The sequence below is a fragment of the Gobio gobio genome, assembly GCF_949357685.1.
Source record: "Gobio gobio genome assembly, chromosome: 4".
NCBI classification, from domain to species: Eukaryota; Metazoa; Chordata; class Actinopteri; order Cypriniformes; family Gobionidae; genus Gobio; species Gobio gobio.
In genome coordinates, this window is record NC_137100.1 from 59638280 (window position 1) to 59651316 (window position 13037).

General features: G+C 38.4%; 2 protein-coding genes across 2 annotated transcripts; one reads left to right on the forward strand and one right to left on the reverse strand.

Annotated features, from left to right (window-relative positions):
- The first annotated feature begins 1527 nt into the window (after positions 1-1527).
- On the forward strand, positions 1528-5464 carry LOC307125761 (glutathione S-transferase theta-1-like). The gene is made up of 4 exons (XM_079815843.1): positions 1528-3135; positions 3597-3747; positions 3862-4035; positions 4149-5464. The coding sequence occupies exons 1-4, from the start codon at positions 3086-3088 to the stop codon at positions 4323-4325; spliced, it is 552 nt and encodes a 183-aa protein (XP_079671969.1). The 5' UTR covers positions 1528-3085; the 3' UTR covers positions 4326-5464.
- Positions 5465-6255: 791 nt separating this feature from the next.
- Positions 6256-12684, reverse strand: LOC307125758 (glutathione S-transferase theta-3-like). Its single transcript, XM_079815840.1, has 5 exons — positions 12475-12684; positions 12173-12260; positions 11899-12049; positions 8086-8262; positions 6256-7256 (listed from the first exon to the last, which is right to left on the reverse strand). The coding sequence occupies exons 1-5, from the start codon at positions 12596-12598 to the stop codon at positions 7110-7112; spliced, it is 687 nt and encodes a 228-aa protein (XP_079671966.1). The 5' UTR covers positions 12599-12684; the 3' UTR covers positions 6256-7109.
- Positions 12685-13037: the final 353 nt, after the last annotated feature.

Sequence of the window (13037 nt, forward strand, 5' to 3'; positions counted from 1 at the left end):
GAGCTCCACCCAGTGGAGAAAGAAGTGTATAGCGACCTATTGGCTCATAGACTGTGGAGTAAGGAAGAGCAATTATTTGTACATAAATTGTATGCAGAAGGAAGGGGCCGTGATTTGAAAGTGATTAAACATAATGGGATATTTTATCTTATAGCTAAAAGAGATGCGGGACTTCCAATTGAGAGAGAGGCCGAATGTCAATCCCCAATTGACCTATTGGAACCCCAGGAAAGTGACGACGGCCCAGAGCGAGGTAGTAATACCGGAGACTTTTATCCCGAAATTCAGCCAGTGTCAAGCTTGTCTGAGTAATGGGAGGGGCCGCACCTTTATCTGTGAAGCTCCTGATGGGCAGTTAATTGGGGCATGTCCGCATGAAATAACTAATGGTAAATGGATGCGTAAGAGATTTGGAGCATACCTGACGATTATTAAGCAGAGTACAAAAAATTGGCCTTCCACAACCAGAATTAACGGAAAAATAATAGGTGGTGAATTAATCAGACCAATGAACAGGAGACCCTGGGTGGCGAGATACATGAACATATCTCAAAGAAATGTTTATACTGAAACTGGACAGGTTTATGCTCAATTAACCAAGTATGATAAGAAAAGGAAGTGTTATGTGAATTATCTTGATTTGGAAATAAAAGACTAAAATTTGCATAAGGGGCATGTTAGAATAATGATGAAATTGATTCTTTTATTCCCAATGTATGTACAGGGAGACGGCCTAATGTATGGAGGTCTTGCCCCCAATGTGTAACCAAGGGTGATGCCAAATGTAAAGAGGCATATGTTAACCACACAGATATGTTATGCATGGTTTTATGATGTTGGAAATATATAGAAAATGTAGTGGAGGTTTTATAGAGAACCTTTATACTGGACTTTATAAGAGCCACATGTAGAACAGAAGCAGCAAAGTGAAATAAAGAAGTTGTTTATATGGCCAAGAGACTTTTATAAAAAGTTTTTATTTTACAACTTTTATGTATTAGCTGTTGATAAGGCCGAGGAGCCTAAAGGAGGTTTTTTTTATATACAACTTTCATGAATGATTTTGTAAGCATGGGAAAACATGACAACATGATATTGTAAAAATGTTTTACTTTGATTCATAGCAAGAATGCAGACACATGATTTGGTAAAAATGTTTTATTTGGTTTGATAGTAAAGACATGGAGACAAAGACTTTGTAAAAGTATTTGATTGAATAATTGAAATGAACACGCTGAGATATGTTTTAGGCAATCTGCTTTATTAAAAAGATGAAGAAAAACACTAAGTCATATGTATAAAAGTCATTTATAAATGTAACCAAGTATTGAATGAAGAAACAGGTTTTACCCAGGATGATGTCTTGCAGACGAGACGAAGGAGGAGATTAAGGAAACAAGCCAGAAGAAGAAGAATGAAAGAATACAGAGCGTTATATACTAAAATGTTGAAGGAATTGAGGGAGTGGACAATCGTTCAAAATCTAGGATTGGATGAACTGTGCCTGTGTAATTGAATATGTGATGAAGAGGTGTGATAATGAAATGGTATATAAGGTATTGATCTCTGTATGAACACCAGAAGCTGAGAGCGTTATGCTGCTTCTCCATTGCTTGATGATCCGAGCCTGACATCTGCTGGTGACACTTGTGAACTGCCGCTTTTGTTACTTAAGACTTTTTCTTTTTGTAAACTTTTATTTGATTGTATGTAAAACTTTTTGTTATTGGAAAAATAAATCTACTTATAATTGATTTATAAAAAGAAATCGTTTGCCACGTCTCTGCTTTCTAAACGAGTTGATCTGAACCAGACACGGAGGGGGTCTGTTCTTCTAGAAAGTGAGTATGAATATATATTTATGATCTAGTTAAGGATTTGACCTGCTTTACCTAGCCTGAGGTTGTAAACTAAAAATAGGTAGAAGGTGTGTGGGATCTAGGCAGATTGTACACCGAATAACAAGACACAACATTTTCTGTCCACCCCTGGATCCAACTATTACGTTATTTGTCAAAGTTTACACAGTTTAAAATCCTGTCATTTTTATTGAAAAAAACCCAAAAAACTGGCAGCTGTGTTTGCCAGAATGATTTTGTACAAATACAGTAAAAATGTAAACATATTTACATAACCTGTACATTTTAAAATATGGCGCCCACAGCTGAATCATCCATTCTCCAAGCCGCTGGTCCAATGCAGGTACAGTGGATTATCATATAGGTCTAAATTCCTTTTAATTGATTATTAAATTGTTTAATGAAGGTTTATACAAGCTGGAGTAGTTTATATTTCATATGTTTGCTAAGTGTCAAACGTATGAAATATAAACTACTCCAGCATGTATAAACTTTGTATAAACTTGATTGCATGATTTGATCCAGGTTTTAATTGGAAGTTTTAATTGGTTAAACCATGATTTTATGGCATAAGTGCCCTCTGGGCCCTCTCATTCAAGGCTTTTACAGCTAGACTAAACCCCCCTAATTCTGAGATCTCAATGCCAGGGGACTGCTACCATAAATGAACTGCTATCTATTTCTCTCCCTCTGCCAACTGTCCTAGCTGAGACGTCCGATGATTTAGTTAAATTTAACAACACCCTGGTCCTGCATCAAACCCAAAATCACGTCACAACCACACACCCCCTTCCACACAGCCAGTGTCCTATTTAAGTGTCAAAATGACTGAGTGGTCCCACCAAACAGGAATACTTGTTCCTATCTAGAAGAACTCACCCTTGCAGTTGACTATGGCTGGCAGACAGGCAGTGAAAGCGTACTTAGATCTCGTGTCTCAGGCCTGCAGGGCTGTACTAATATTCCTCAAAGACAACAAAATCCCACATACGGTGGAAAACATTGCGATACGCAAAGGTGAGCAGCTTTATTGTGTGTGTTGTTCAGTGGAGGAGCTAGAGTTGTCTTGGATGCATTTGTCAACCTGTACAAAAGTTATGCCGCATATACATTAGTCTGTTTATATTCAGACTTAATTTCATTAGTTGAACTTTAACCTTCTCAACTTTAATGTCCTTGAACCTCTAGGGCAGCAGAAGACACCCGAGTTCACCAAACTCAACCCCATGCAGAAACTGCCAGTGCTGGAGGACAATGGATTTGTTCTGACTGAGAGGTAAAGAGAGCGTGAAGATAGAAAAACAGATGAAAGCTTTGGATAAAAGAGCAAATGAAAGTCAGGAGAGAAAGCTGCAGAGATTATAAGGCATTTAAAACTATGAGGACAAGTGTATTATCAGTATTTCTTAGGATTTATTATTTGTATTGGCTATTATTACTAGTAATATTTTACTTTACTCTTATTAACATTTTTGTTATCATTATTAATTTCTCTCTTCTGTCAATGGGACTTCTGGGAAGTGTGATTAGAGCTGGTGAAGTCTGGTTTGCATGTATTCTAATTGCATGTGCAATTAGTCTGTTTGACAAAAAATATTTATTTCAAAGAAAAAAAATATATATATATAATATTTCTCATTCACCATTTACACAGAATGACACGAGGCTGAATAAATGATGACAAAATTGTCATTATTTGGTGAAATGTTTCTCTTAAGCGCTCGTTTTCTGTCACAGTGACGCCATACTGAAGTATCTGGCATCAGCCTATAATGCCCCTGATCACTGGTATCCCAAACTGCCAGAGAAGAGAGCGCGAGTGGATGAATACACAGCCTGGAATCATGCCAACACACGCACACACATTTCCACAGTCTTCTTGCATGAGGTAGGGTTTGATATGTGGCTAGTTGACGTGACATTATCTTTCTCTAAAAGTATTTGAAACAACATTTACCCATTTCATTCTGGCAGCCTTCACAGGTTTTGTATTCCTGTACAGGTTTTACTGCCACGCATGGGACAGCCAACAAATCCAGAGATGCTTAAAAAGGCGCTATCAGACCTGGATGGCACAGTAGACAAGCTGGAAAACATGTTTCTGAAGAGACAGGCCTTCCTGTGCGGGGATGACATCTCATTGGCTGACTTGTTAGCAGTTTGTGAGCTCATGCAGGTAAATACTTAGACATACTGTGAATGTTTCCACAGACCAGTTCAAAAAACCTTCTAAGCTAGTCTAAGTTATAGGCTGAAGATCTTTCAAATACGTTGACTTGTCTCTTTCAGCCCCTGTGCGGCGGGAGGGACATTCTGAAGGACAGACCCAAACTGCTGAGCTGGAGGAGTCGAGTCCAGTCCGCGCTCTCGGACTCCTTCGATGACGCTCACGCCATTGTCTACCGTATAAGAGAGAATCTAAACACCGCTCAACGGTCTCCCTATTCAAACCAATCCCCTCTGTAAATAATTCATAATTAATATGGCAAAATGTTTCTGCAGTTTAGCTTATGGGATCAATGATGTATCTGTCTGACATATGCAGTTTGATTATGTCATGTTTGATTAATATGTGCGATGAAAATGTAAAAACACTATTAGTAGACTCAAACTGTACAAATATGTATATAATAGTGGTACAGTGTCAGACTTTTTTGTTTTTATTAAACAAATGAAAATCTGACTCAAGTGTTGTGGGATTAAATTTCAGTGACTGGAGTGATGTACACTCCAAAAAAAATAAAGGTTCTTTGGCAGTGTGTATGGTTCCATGAAGAACCGTTAATATCCTAATATCCCTTCCATTGCACAAAAGGTTCTTTATTGCATAGAAAGGTTCTTTAGACTATAAAATGGTTAGGAAAATATGGTTCTTTAAAGAACCTTTCACAAAACGGTTCTTCAGGGAACCAAAATGGTTCTTCAAAGGCATCACCATGAAAACCCCTTTTTGGTTCTTCGAGTTTAGATTACATTGCATTGCATCTCATTTCCTGTACAAGGTTCACAAACAAATTGTATATTGGTAACAACACCAATCTTCTAAACTTATTTGGTCTATTTGCCTATAAATTGCCTATAGTCAAGTTATAATCGTTTCACCGTTTTACCTTACATAATATGAATAGCAAAAGAAGTCTAATGTCAGAGTTGCCAAAGTTTTGTATCAGTATTTTAAAATGATCTACATGACAAAACTATCAGCATATAAGATTCAGTACTTAATTGCTCATAAAACATATTTAAAACAGACACAAACACACAACAAGTAATGCATTACAATATTGTAAAAGTAGTATAAAACTAACGCTTTACAATATTGCTGTCACATTTATATTCTGTACGTTTCATTATCATGGACTTTTCGTTTTTTTTATTTTCCATCGCATGTTCCTTTGTTCAGTTTCCCGCCACTCTATCTGTTGTCATGGTTATTCATTTAATGTGCTCAGCTCTCACTGTATCATCATCACTGTGTATTTAAGTTCCTCTTTGTGTTCACTTCAGCGTTCCGGTATTGTTTGTGTATGTGTGCTACATGCTGTTATGCTGCCTTACTGCATTGGATTTACCTAAGTTTGTTTTATTAAAGAACCTTTTCTTTGTAGAAACCTCTTTTAATCTTTTTCATCATGTTTATCTGAACCCAACGGTGACAGAATACCAGACCAGAAAATGGATCTTGTTGAGGAGCAACTCAGATCCCTACATCAAGGAGACCAGCCACTGGAGGATTTTTTAGAGGACTTTCTGGAGCTGTGCCATCAGGTATGTTGGGATGAGTGCACTTTAAAACTGCACTTCTTGAGCGGGGTAAACGACGAACTGCTCCAAATAATGCTCATGGGGAACGAAAACTGCTCATTATTTGAGTACATAGAGTATGCACTGTAATGGGGCTGGTTCTCCACTTGTTGGGGAGGAAGCCCGCTCCGAACCATCTATATTCGTCCCAGCCCAACCTGTCCTCCAGTGGACCACTCGCAGCCCAACCCAGAGCTCAACCCACCATCATACTTCAACACGACGAATATGGAGCCAGAGACAACTGTAGACAGAGACCCAACCATTACCCACCGGCATCGAGCCTGAGCCTAAGCCCGCAACGGAGCCGGAGCCAGCGCCAGCTGCCAAGTCCATCCCGGTATTCTCATTGCTTCATAACATTACAGTTGAACCACCATCTCTTTTCTACTTTTCTGGGCCTTAAAAGTGGTGATTACATTGCAGTCTATCAAGGGTAAGAAAGCTTTTGGATTTCATCAAAAAGATCTTCATTTGTGTTCCGAAGATTAACTGAAAGTCATACGGGTTTGGAACGACATGAGGGTGAGTGATTAATGACAGAATTTTCATTTTTGGGTGAACTATCCCTTTAAAAAAGAAAACACTAAATCGGTTCAAGATTTTATTGATGTGTCAATCTATTTTCATCACATTTTTTGTTTCTTATATTCTCAGAGAGCAGAATTCTTAGTGTCTTTGGAAATATCATTTTTCAATAAGTTATTCTTTACAATTCAGGAAACATGAACATTTTTTGTAGATGGATATTATGCTGCATTCATGTCGTAATTGCCGTAAATAAAGCTCTGCATGCTTTCGAATTGCTCTCGCAGTGATGTCATACACTGATCTGTCTGCACAGCGCCGCTTCAAGTCGAACACACCTTAAACCTGCAATGGTCAGGTGGTACAAGTCGTAGCTCTCAGCTAATGACTCAGAAAAACTTCTAACAGCATGTGAAGGCTTTTTACAGTTCACAATCATTACGGTAATTACGGCACGGCATGAACGCGCCTTTACTGCAGTTTGTGTCATAAGTGAATAAGATGTGCAACTTTAAGTTTATTAACTGATACAGTTTTAATTAGCATTTTCAGTACAGAAAGGTAAGGCACAAGAGAGGACAAATCATTGACAATCATAATTCTTGATGTTCACAAACATTCACTCTTGTAAATACATATTTAAACCATTTCCTGTCAACAATAAAATGTTTTTACAATTTCTTCACCTTAAGATTATAAAAAAAATATTAAATTATCACAAACCATTACATTTAATCATTTAGCAAACCACGCTACCTTTTGTTATATCCAAACTTGTGGATAATATATGCCTCACTTCAAACCATATATGAATCAGACATGACATTGAGCAAACTGCATATCCATGTTAGTCATATAGAATGAATAGTTTTATCAACTGTATAGAATTAATAGCTTTGAATAGAGAGACTTGATTTTTCACAGTTTAGCTGTGAACTTCTCTCTTAAGCGGTAGACAATGGCGTGAGCGTCATCGAAGGAGTCCGAGAGCACGGACTGGACTCGACTCCTCCAGCTCAGCAGTTTGGGTCTGTTCTTCAGAACGTCCCTCCCACTACCGAGGGGCTGAAAGAGACAATCAAATTATATCACGGATTTTAGGCACATGTACAATTGTGTATGAATATTCAATTTCATCTTGATGAATGCTGCATTACTATGGAGGACCACAAGCGTTTCGTAAATAGTAAATATTGAGTCTGGTCATTTTGTATTAACTACAGTATGTTTAACTATTTATTGATGGATTTCTTTTTATTACTCTTTTTATAACCCATTAAAATATCAAGTTTGTTTATAAATTAATATATTCATTTAGAAACAAATTTAGTATGGCTAATGGCTATGTTGTACTTTATTGTACAAATTAGTTATTAATTAATGCTTTATTACTTATTTACTAATGCTTTATTTAAATGCTTTATTACTATTTCTGTGACACTTGTGGTCCTCCATTCATAACAGTCTCTAAATGCAATCAACTAAAGCAGTGATTCACTGTTAAAATTGTTAAAGTTGCCATGAAATCAAATTTGGCTATTATTGTTTTGTTTTTTTAAGGAACACGCCACTATTTTAAAAAATAGGCTCATTTTCCAACTCCCCCACTAAACAGTTGAGTTTCACCGTCTTCAAATCCATTCAGGCGATCTCCGTATCTGGCGGTAGCACTTTTAGCATAGATCATTGAATCTGATTAGACCGTTAGCATCTCGCTCAAAAAATTGTATCATCTTGCTCAAAAAATATTTAAAACTTGAGAAACATTCTTCAAAATATCTTCTTTTGTGTTCAGCAGAACAAAGAAACTCATACAGGTTTGGAACAACTTGAGGGTGAGTAAATGATGACAGAATTAAAATTTTTGGGTGAACGATCCCCCTTAAGTGTTTACCTGCATGAGCTCGCAAACTGCTAACAAATCAGCCAATGAGATGTCATCCCCGCACAGGAAGGCCTGTCTCTTCAGAAACATGTTTTCCAGCTTGTCTAGCGTGCCATCCAGGTCTGATAACGCCTTTTCGAGCTTCGCAGGATTCGTTGGCTGTCCCGTCATGAGAGGCAGTAAAACCTGTACAAGAATACAAAACCTGTGAAGTCTGCCAGAATTAAATGTTTTAGAGGATAAAAGGTAAATTAGGTTAAATCAGGGGTGGCCAATATACCAGTAGGCACTTTTAACCGGTAGAAAATTGTCAACTGTTGGAGATTTTACGGCTCTATATGGCAGTTACGCTCACGTGATGTTCCCGTTTTTGTACCGTCTCAAAAGCTTATCGTTTGAATGCGTTTTAAGCCTTGCCGTTTAAAAACAAGTGACTTTTCTCGGTATATGCATGTTCTGTTTGAGAGACTGTTTTTGAACGTGCACACCTGAAACGTGCGCACATACAAGCTGCTGCTCATACATAACGTGAGTACTGAACTCAGTGCCTCACTGGGCCTGAACAGTCAAATACACACACTCATAGGTCAAAATGCTCGTCTTTGTAAGTTTCCTCATAAACACAGTGGTTTATGTCTTAAGTGAACATAAATGGTTGAGAAAGAAAGCGCATATGTTTCAGTATATTAGATCAGTGCAGTCGCTCTTAAAGTGACAGCAGCCTAATAAAGCTGCTTTGTTCTATTGTAGTTTTTTTGTGCTTGTAATTATTTCCTTTGTTCCTATTTTTTCACTGACTGGTTACTACAGGGGTTTTCAAACTTTATGATGCCAAGGACCCCCAAATGTGATGAACCTTTATGAGGGACCCCCTTCCTAAACTCCATCTATTTTTATGTACAAAAAAAAAACATTTAAACTGTTAGATAAATAGTAAGTGTGACATTATAAATACAACATATTGTTTCCCAACTTAAACTGGATATTAATATTGGATGTATAAACCTGAAGTTAAAATGTATTTGTATAAGCAACTTTCACAATAAATGTATGTAAGCAGCTCACATATTGCGTTAAAGGGTTAGTTCACCCAAAAATTAAAATTCTGTCATTAATTACTTCTCCTCATGTCGTTCGACACCCGTCAGACCTCCGTTCATCTTCAGAACAGAAATTAAGATATTTTAGTTGAAATCTGATGGCTCTGAAAGTCCTCCATTTGCTCAACGGTACTCTACACTCTCAAGACCCTTAAAAGGTACTAAAGACGTCGTTACAAAGTCCATCTCACTACAGTGGTTCTAAAATAACTTTATGAATCGGCAACAATAGTTTTTGTGCGCAAAAAAACCCTAAATAACGACTTACATAGTGATGACGATTTCAAAACAAAGTATCATGAAGCTTCGAAGCGTTATGAATCACTGAGCCGAATGATGATTTGGATCGCGTGTCAAACTGCCAAACTGCTCAAATTTGGCGATTCAAACCGCTGAATCGACTCAGTGATTCATAACGCTTCGAAGCTTCATGATGCTTTGTTTTGAAATCGTCATCACTATGAAAGTCGTTATTTAGGGTTTTTTTGCAAACAAAAAAAAATATTCTCGCCGATTCATAAAGTTATTGTAGAACCACTGTAGTGAGATGGACTTTGTAACGACGTCTTTAGTACCTTTTAAGGGTCTTGAGAGTGAGGAGTACCATTGAGCAAATGGAGGACTTTCAGAGCCATCAGATTTCAACTAAAATATCTTCATTTCTGTTCCGAAGATGAACGGAGGTCTGACGGGTGTCGAACGACATGAGGGTAAGTAATTAAAGACAGAATTTTCATTTTTGGGTGAACTAACCCTTTAAGAAAACTGCTTTACAACCCCAGTGAGCGAGATAAAGAGGACTATAGTCAGAAATACTCACTAAAGATACAAAGCAAACATTTACAATTCTGGAATGTATACAGCAAGAAAGGAGAGAAACATTTAGAAATGAAACTGAATGAATATTCGGTAGACTTTATCCATTTTGCTTTGTCTTTATATTCTCTGAAATTTTCTGGGGACCCCTTAGAACCTTCTGGAGGACCCCTGGGGGTCCCCGGACCCCAGTTTGAAAACCCCTGGGTTACTACTTCAGTGAGCTTTTTTTTTTTAAACTTATGTTAGTTAGGCTAGTATGGTGATGAGATTTATAAAATTTCAATTCAATTTTTATATCATACAAATGTTATTTAAAGCAAAAATAATTATATTGTGATTGATTTAAGGTTTTGGTCATATTGCCCACCCCTAGGTTAAATGGTTTTAAAAGTAAAAATATTCAATGTAGTTTCTCACTGAATTTGATGTCGTCATAACTGCATTTCCAACATGACATCATAACTTTGCGTAAACATACATGCCACTTTCTAAAGCCAAATGGCGTGTTATCTGTACGCATTTTGAGCTATCCGCGTGTATGTGTACATCGTGTGATTCCGCGTGTATGTGTACACTGAAACGAACATCATCTCCGTGAGTATGTGTACGCCGTGTGATTCCGCGTATATGTGTACGCTGTGTGATTCCGCGTATATGTGTACGCTGTGTGATTCCGCGCGTATGTGTACGCCGTGTGATTCCGCGTGTATGTGTACGCCGTGTGATTCCGCGTATATGTGTACGCTGTGTGATTCCGCGTGTATGTGTACGCCGTGTGATTCCGCGTGTATGTGTACGCCGTGTGATTCCGTGTGTATGTGTACGCTGTGTGATTCCGCGTGTATGTGTACGCTGTGTGATTCCGCGTGTATGTGTACGCCGTGTGATTCCGCGTGTATGTGTACGCCGTGTGATTCCGCGTGAATGTAAATGGATTTATAAACATACTAAATGATGCTTTTTTTTAAATGTAAAAATGCAGAATGTTTCTTGTGATGGGTAGGTTTAGGGGCAGGGGCAGTGTATGTGTGTGTATGTGTGTGTGTGTGTGTGTGTGTGTGTGTGTGTGTGATGGGTAGGTTTAGGGGCAGGGGCAGTGTGTGTGTGTGTGTGTGTGTGTGTGTGTGTGTGTGTGTGTGTGTGTGTGTGTGTGTGTGTGTGTGTGTGTGTGTGTGTGTGTGTGTGTGTGTGTGTGTGTGTGTGTGTGTGTGTGTGTGTGTGTGTGTGTGTGATGGGTAGGTTTAGGGGTAGGAGCAGTGTAGGGGGATAGAATGAAACGGCGTTGATAAACACGCTAAAAAGCGATTATGCGTCTTGATAGCACGCCAAAATGGCATAGCGAATTGACGTGTCATACATACGCTATTTCATTAGATCAGTCTGGCATTTCTGTCATGACAACTCTCTGAGTGTTTGGCTGGTAATAGATATGAAAATGTTGATATATTTGGTCTTGGCGGAATAGATCTGCTATTGATCTGATTATTGCTGCTGCAGAGCAAGTACGGGACTTTCTAATGCACGACACGCTGTTGTGAGCAAGTAAGACATGCTGCTGCTCTACAATATAGCGTACATGAGTAGCAGATCTATACAGGTGGAGCTGGGGAAGGTGAGGGGTTTCTGAAAGTGCGCTGCAAACTGCTTCAGAAAATGCTGACCAAATATTTTCAAAGTTGAGCAGCAAGATCATTGGCTACTGATACAGCAGGAACCATTGGCTACTGATACAGCAGGAACCAATCAGCTGTGCCCTGTAGAGAACGGTGTGATTGCAAGAGTTTCACGACTTGAACTTTGCATGTATAATAATGTTGTTAATAATGTTTTTTGATGAAGTATAGCATGTCACCTTGCTGTCACTGCTTTAAAATAATGCCAACTCGCACATATCAAATCCTACCTCCTGCCAGAAGATGGTGGCAGCGTGTAAACGTGTGTTGGCATGATGCCAGGCTGTGTATTCATCCACTCGCGCTCTCTTCTCTGGCAGTTTGGGATACCAGTGATCAGGGACATCATATGTTGTAGCCAGATACTTCAATATGGCGTCACTGTGACAGAGGATGATAAATAATAGTATAGGTTTACAATAGAAAAAATAGTTCAAACTACAGCTACTAATAGTAATACTAATTTCGATTTTAAACTTCCAAATGCTCTTTTTTTCCTACTACCTCTCAGTCAGAACAAATCCATTGTCCTCCAGCACTGGCACTTTCTGCATGGGGTTGAGTTTGGTGAACTCAGGTGTCTTCTGCTGCCCTACAGTTTCGTGGTTAAGGGCATTAAAGTTGTGAATGGTTAATGTAGAATAAAGTTCAGTAAATTAAGTTAACATTAAATGTGTACAACGTTCTGAAATAAATACAGGACTATATAAATCGGCAGGATAACCTTTGCACAGGCTTGGATTCAAGCCAACTGGACTTTACAAATGCATTGCACAGCCTCCACCGAACAAATTCCTCCTGCTCACCTTTGCGTATCGCAATGTTTTCCACCGTATGTGGGATTGTGTTGTGTTTCAGGAATATTAGCACAGCCCTGCATGGCTGCGACATGAGATCCAAATAAGCTTTCACTGCCTGTCTGCCAGCCATAGTCAAATGCAAGTGTATCCTCTTGTAATGTAGTGACAGAAACAACACGTAATCCTGCTTTGCCAGACGTCACTGGTCGATAGTCCAATCACAAGCTGCTAAAAGAAAATGATACAAATGTGTCTTCCAGCAGGGGGCGGATGGTGGCCTATGATGGTGGCTCACAAACGCATCTAACAACCGAGAACGTTGTCTCATTTGATACATTTGTTCACTAAATAGTTTTTAAAATATATTAAGTTCAATTATTACAATTGTCATTCGCCTCCTGTAATCTCTATAAAATAATATTTATAAAAAATAAAAACACAAGTAATTGTAAACGAGTGTTTGGTCAATCTTTATCAGCGTTGAGAAAGGTAACAGATACCACGTGGAATAATTTATATCTGAAAATGACACTGCGAGACTTTTAATTAAACGATATTGATTATTATTG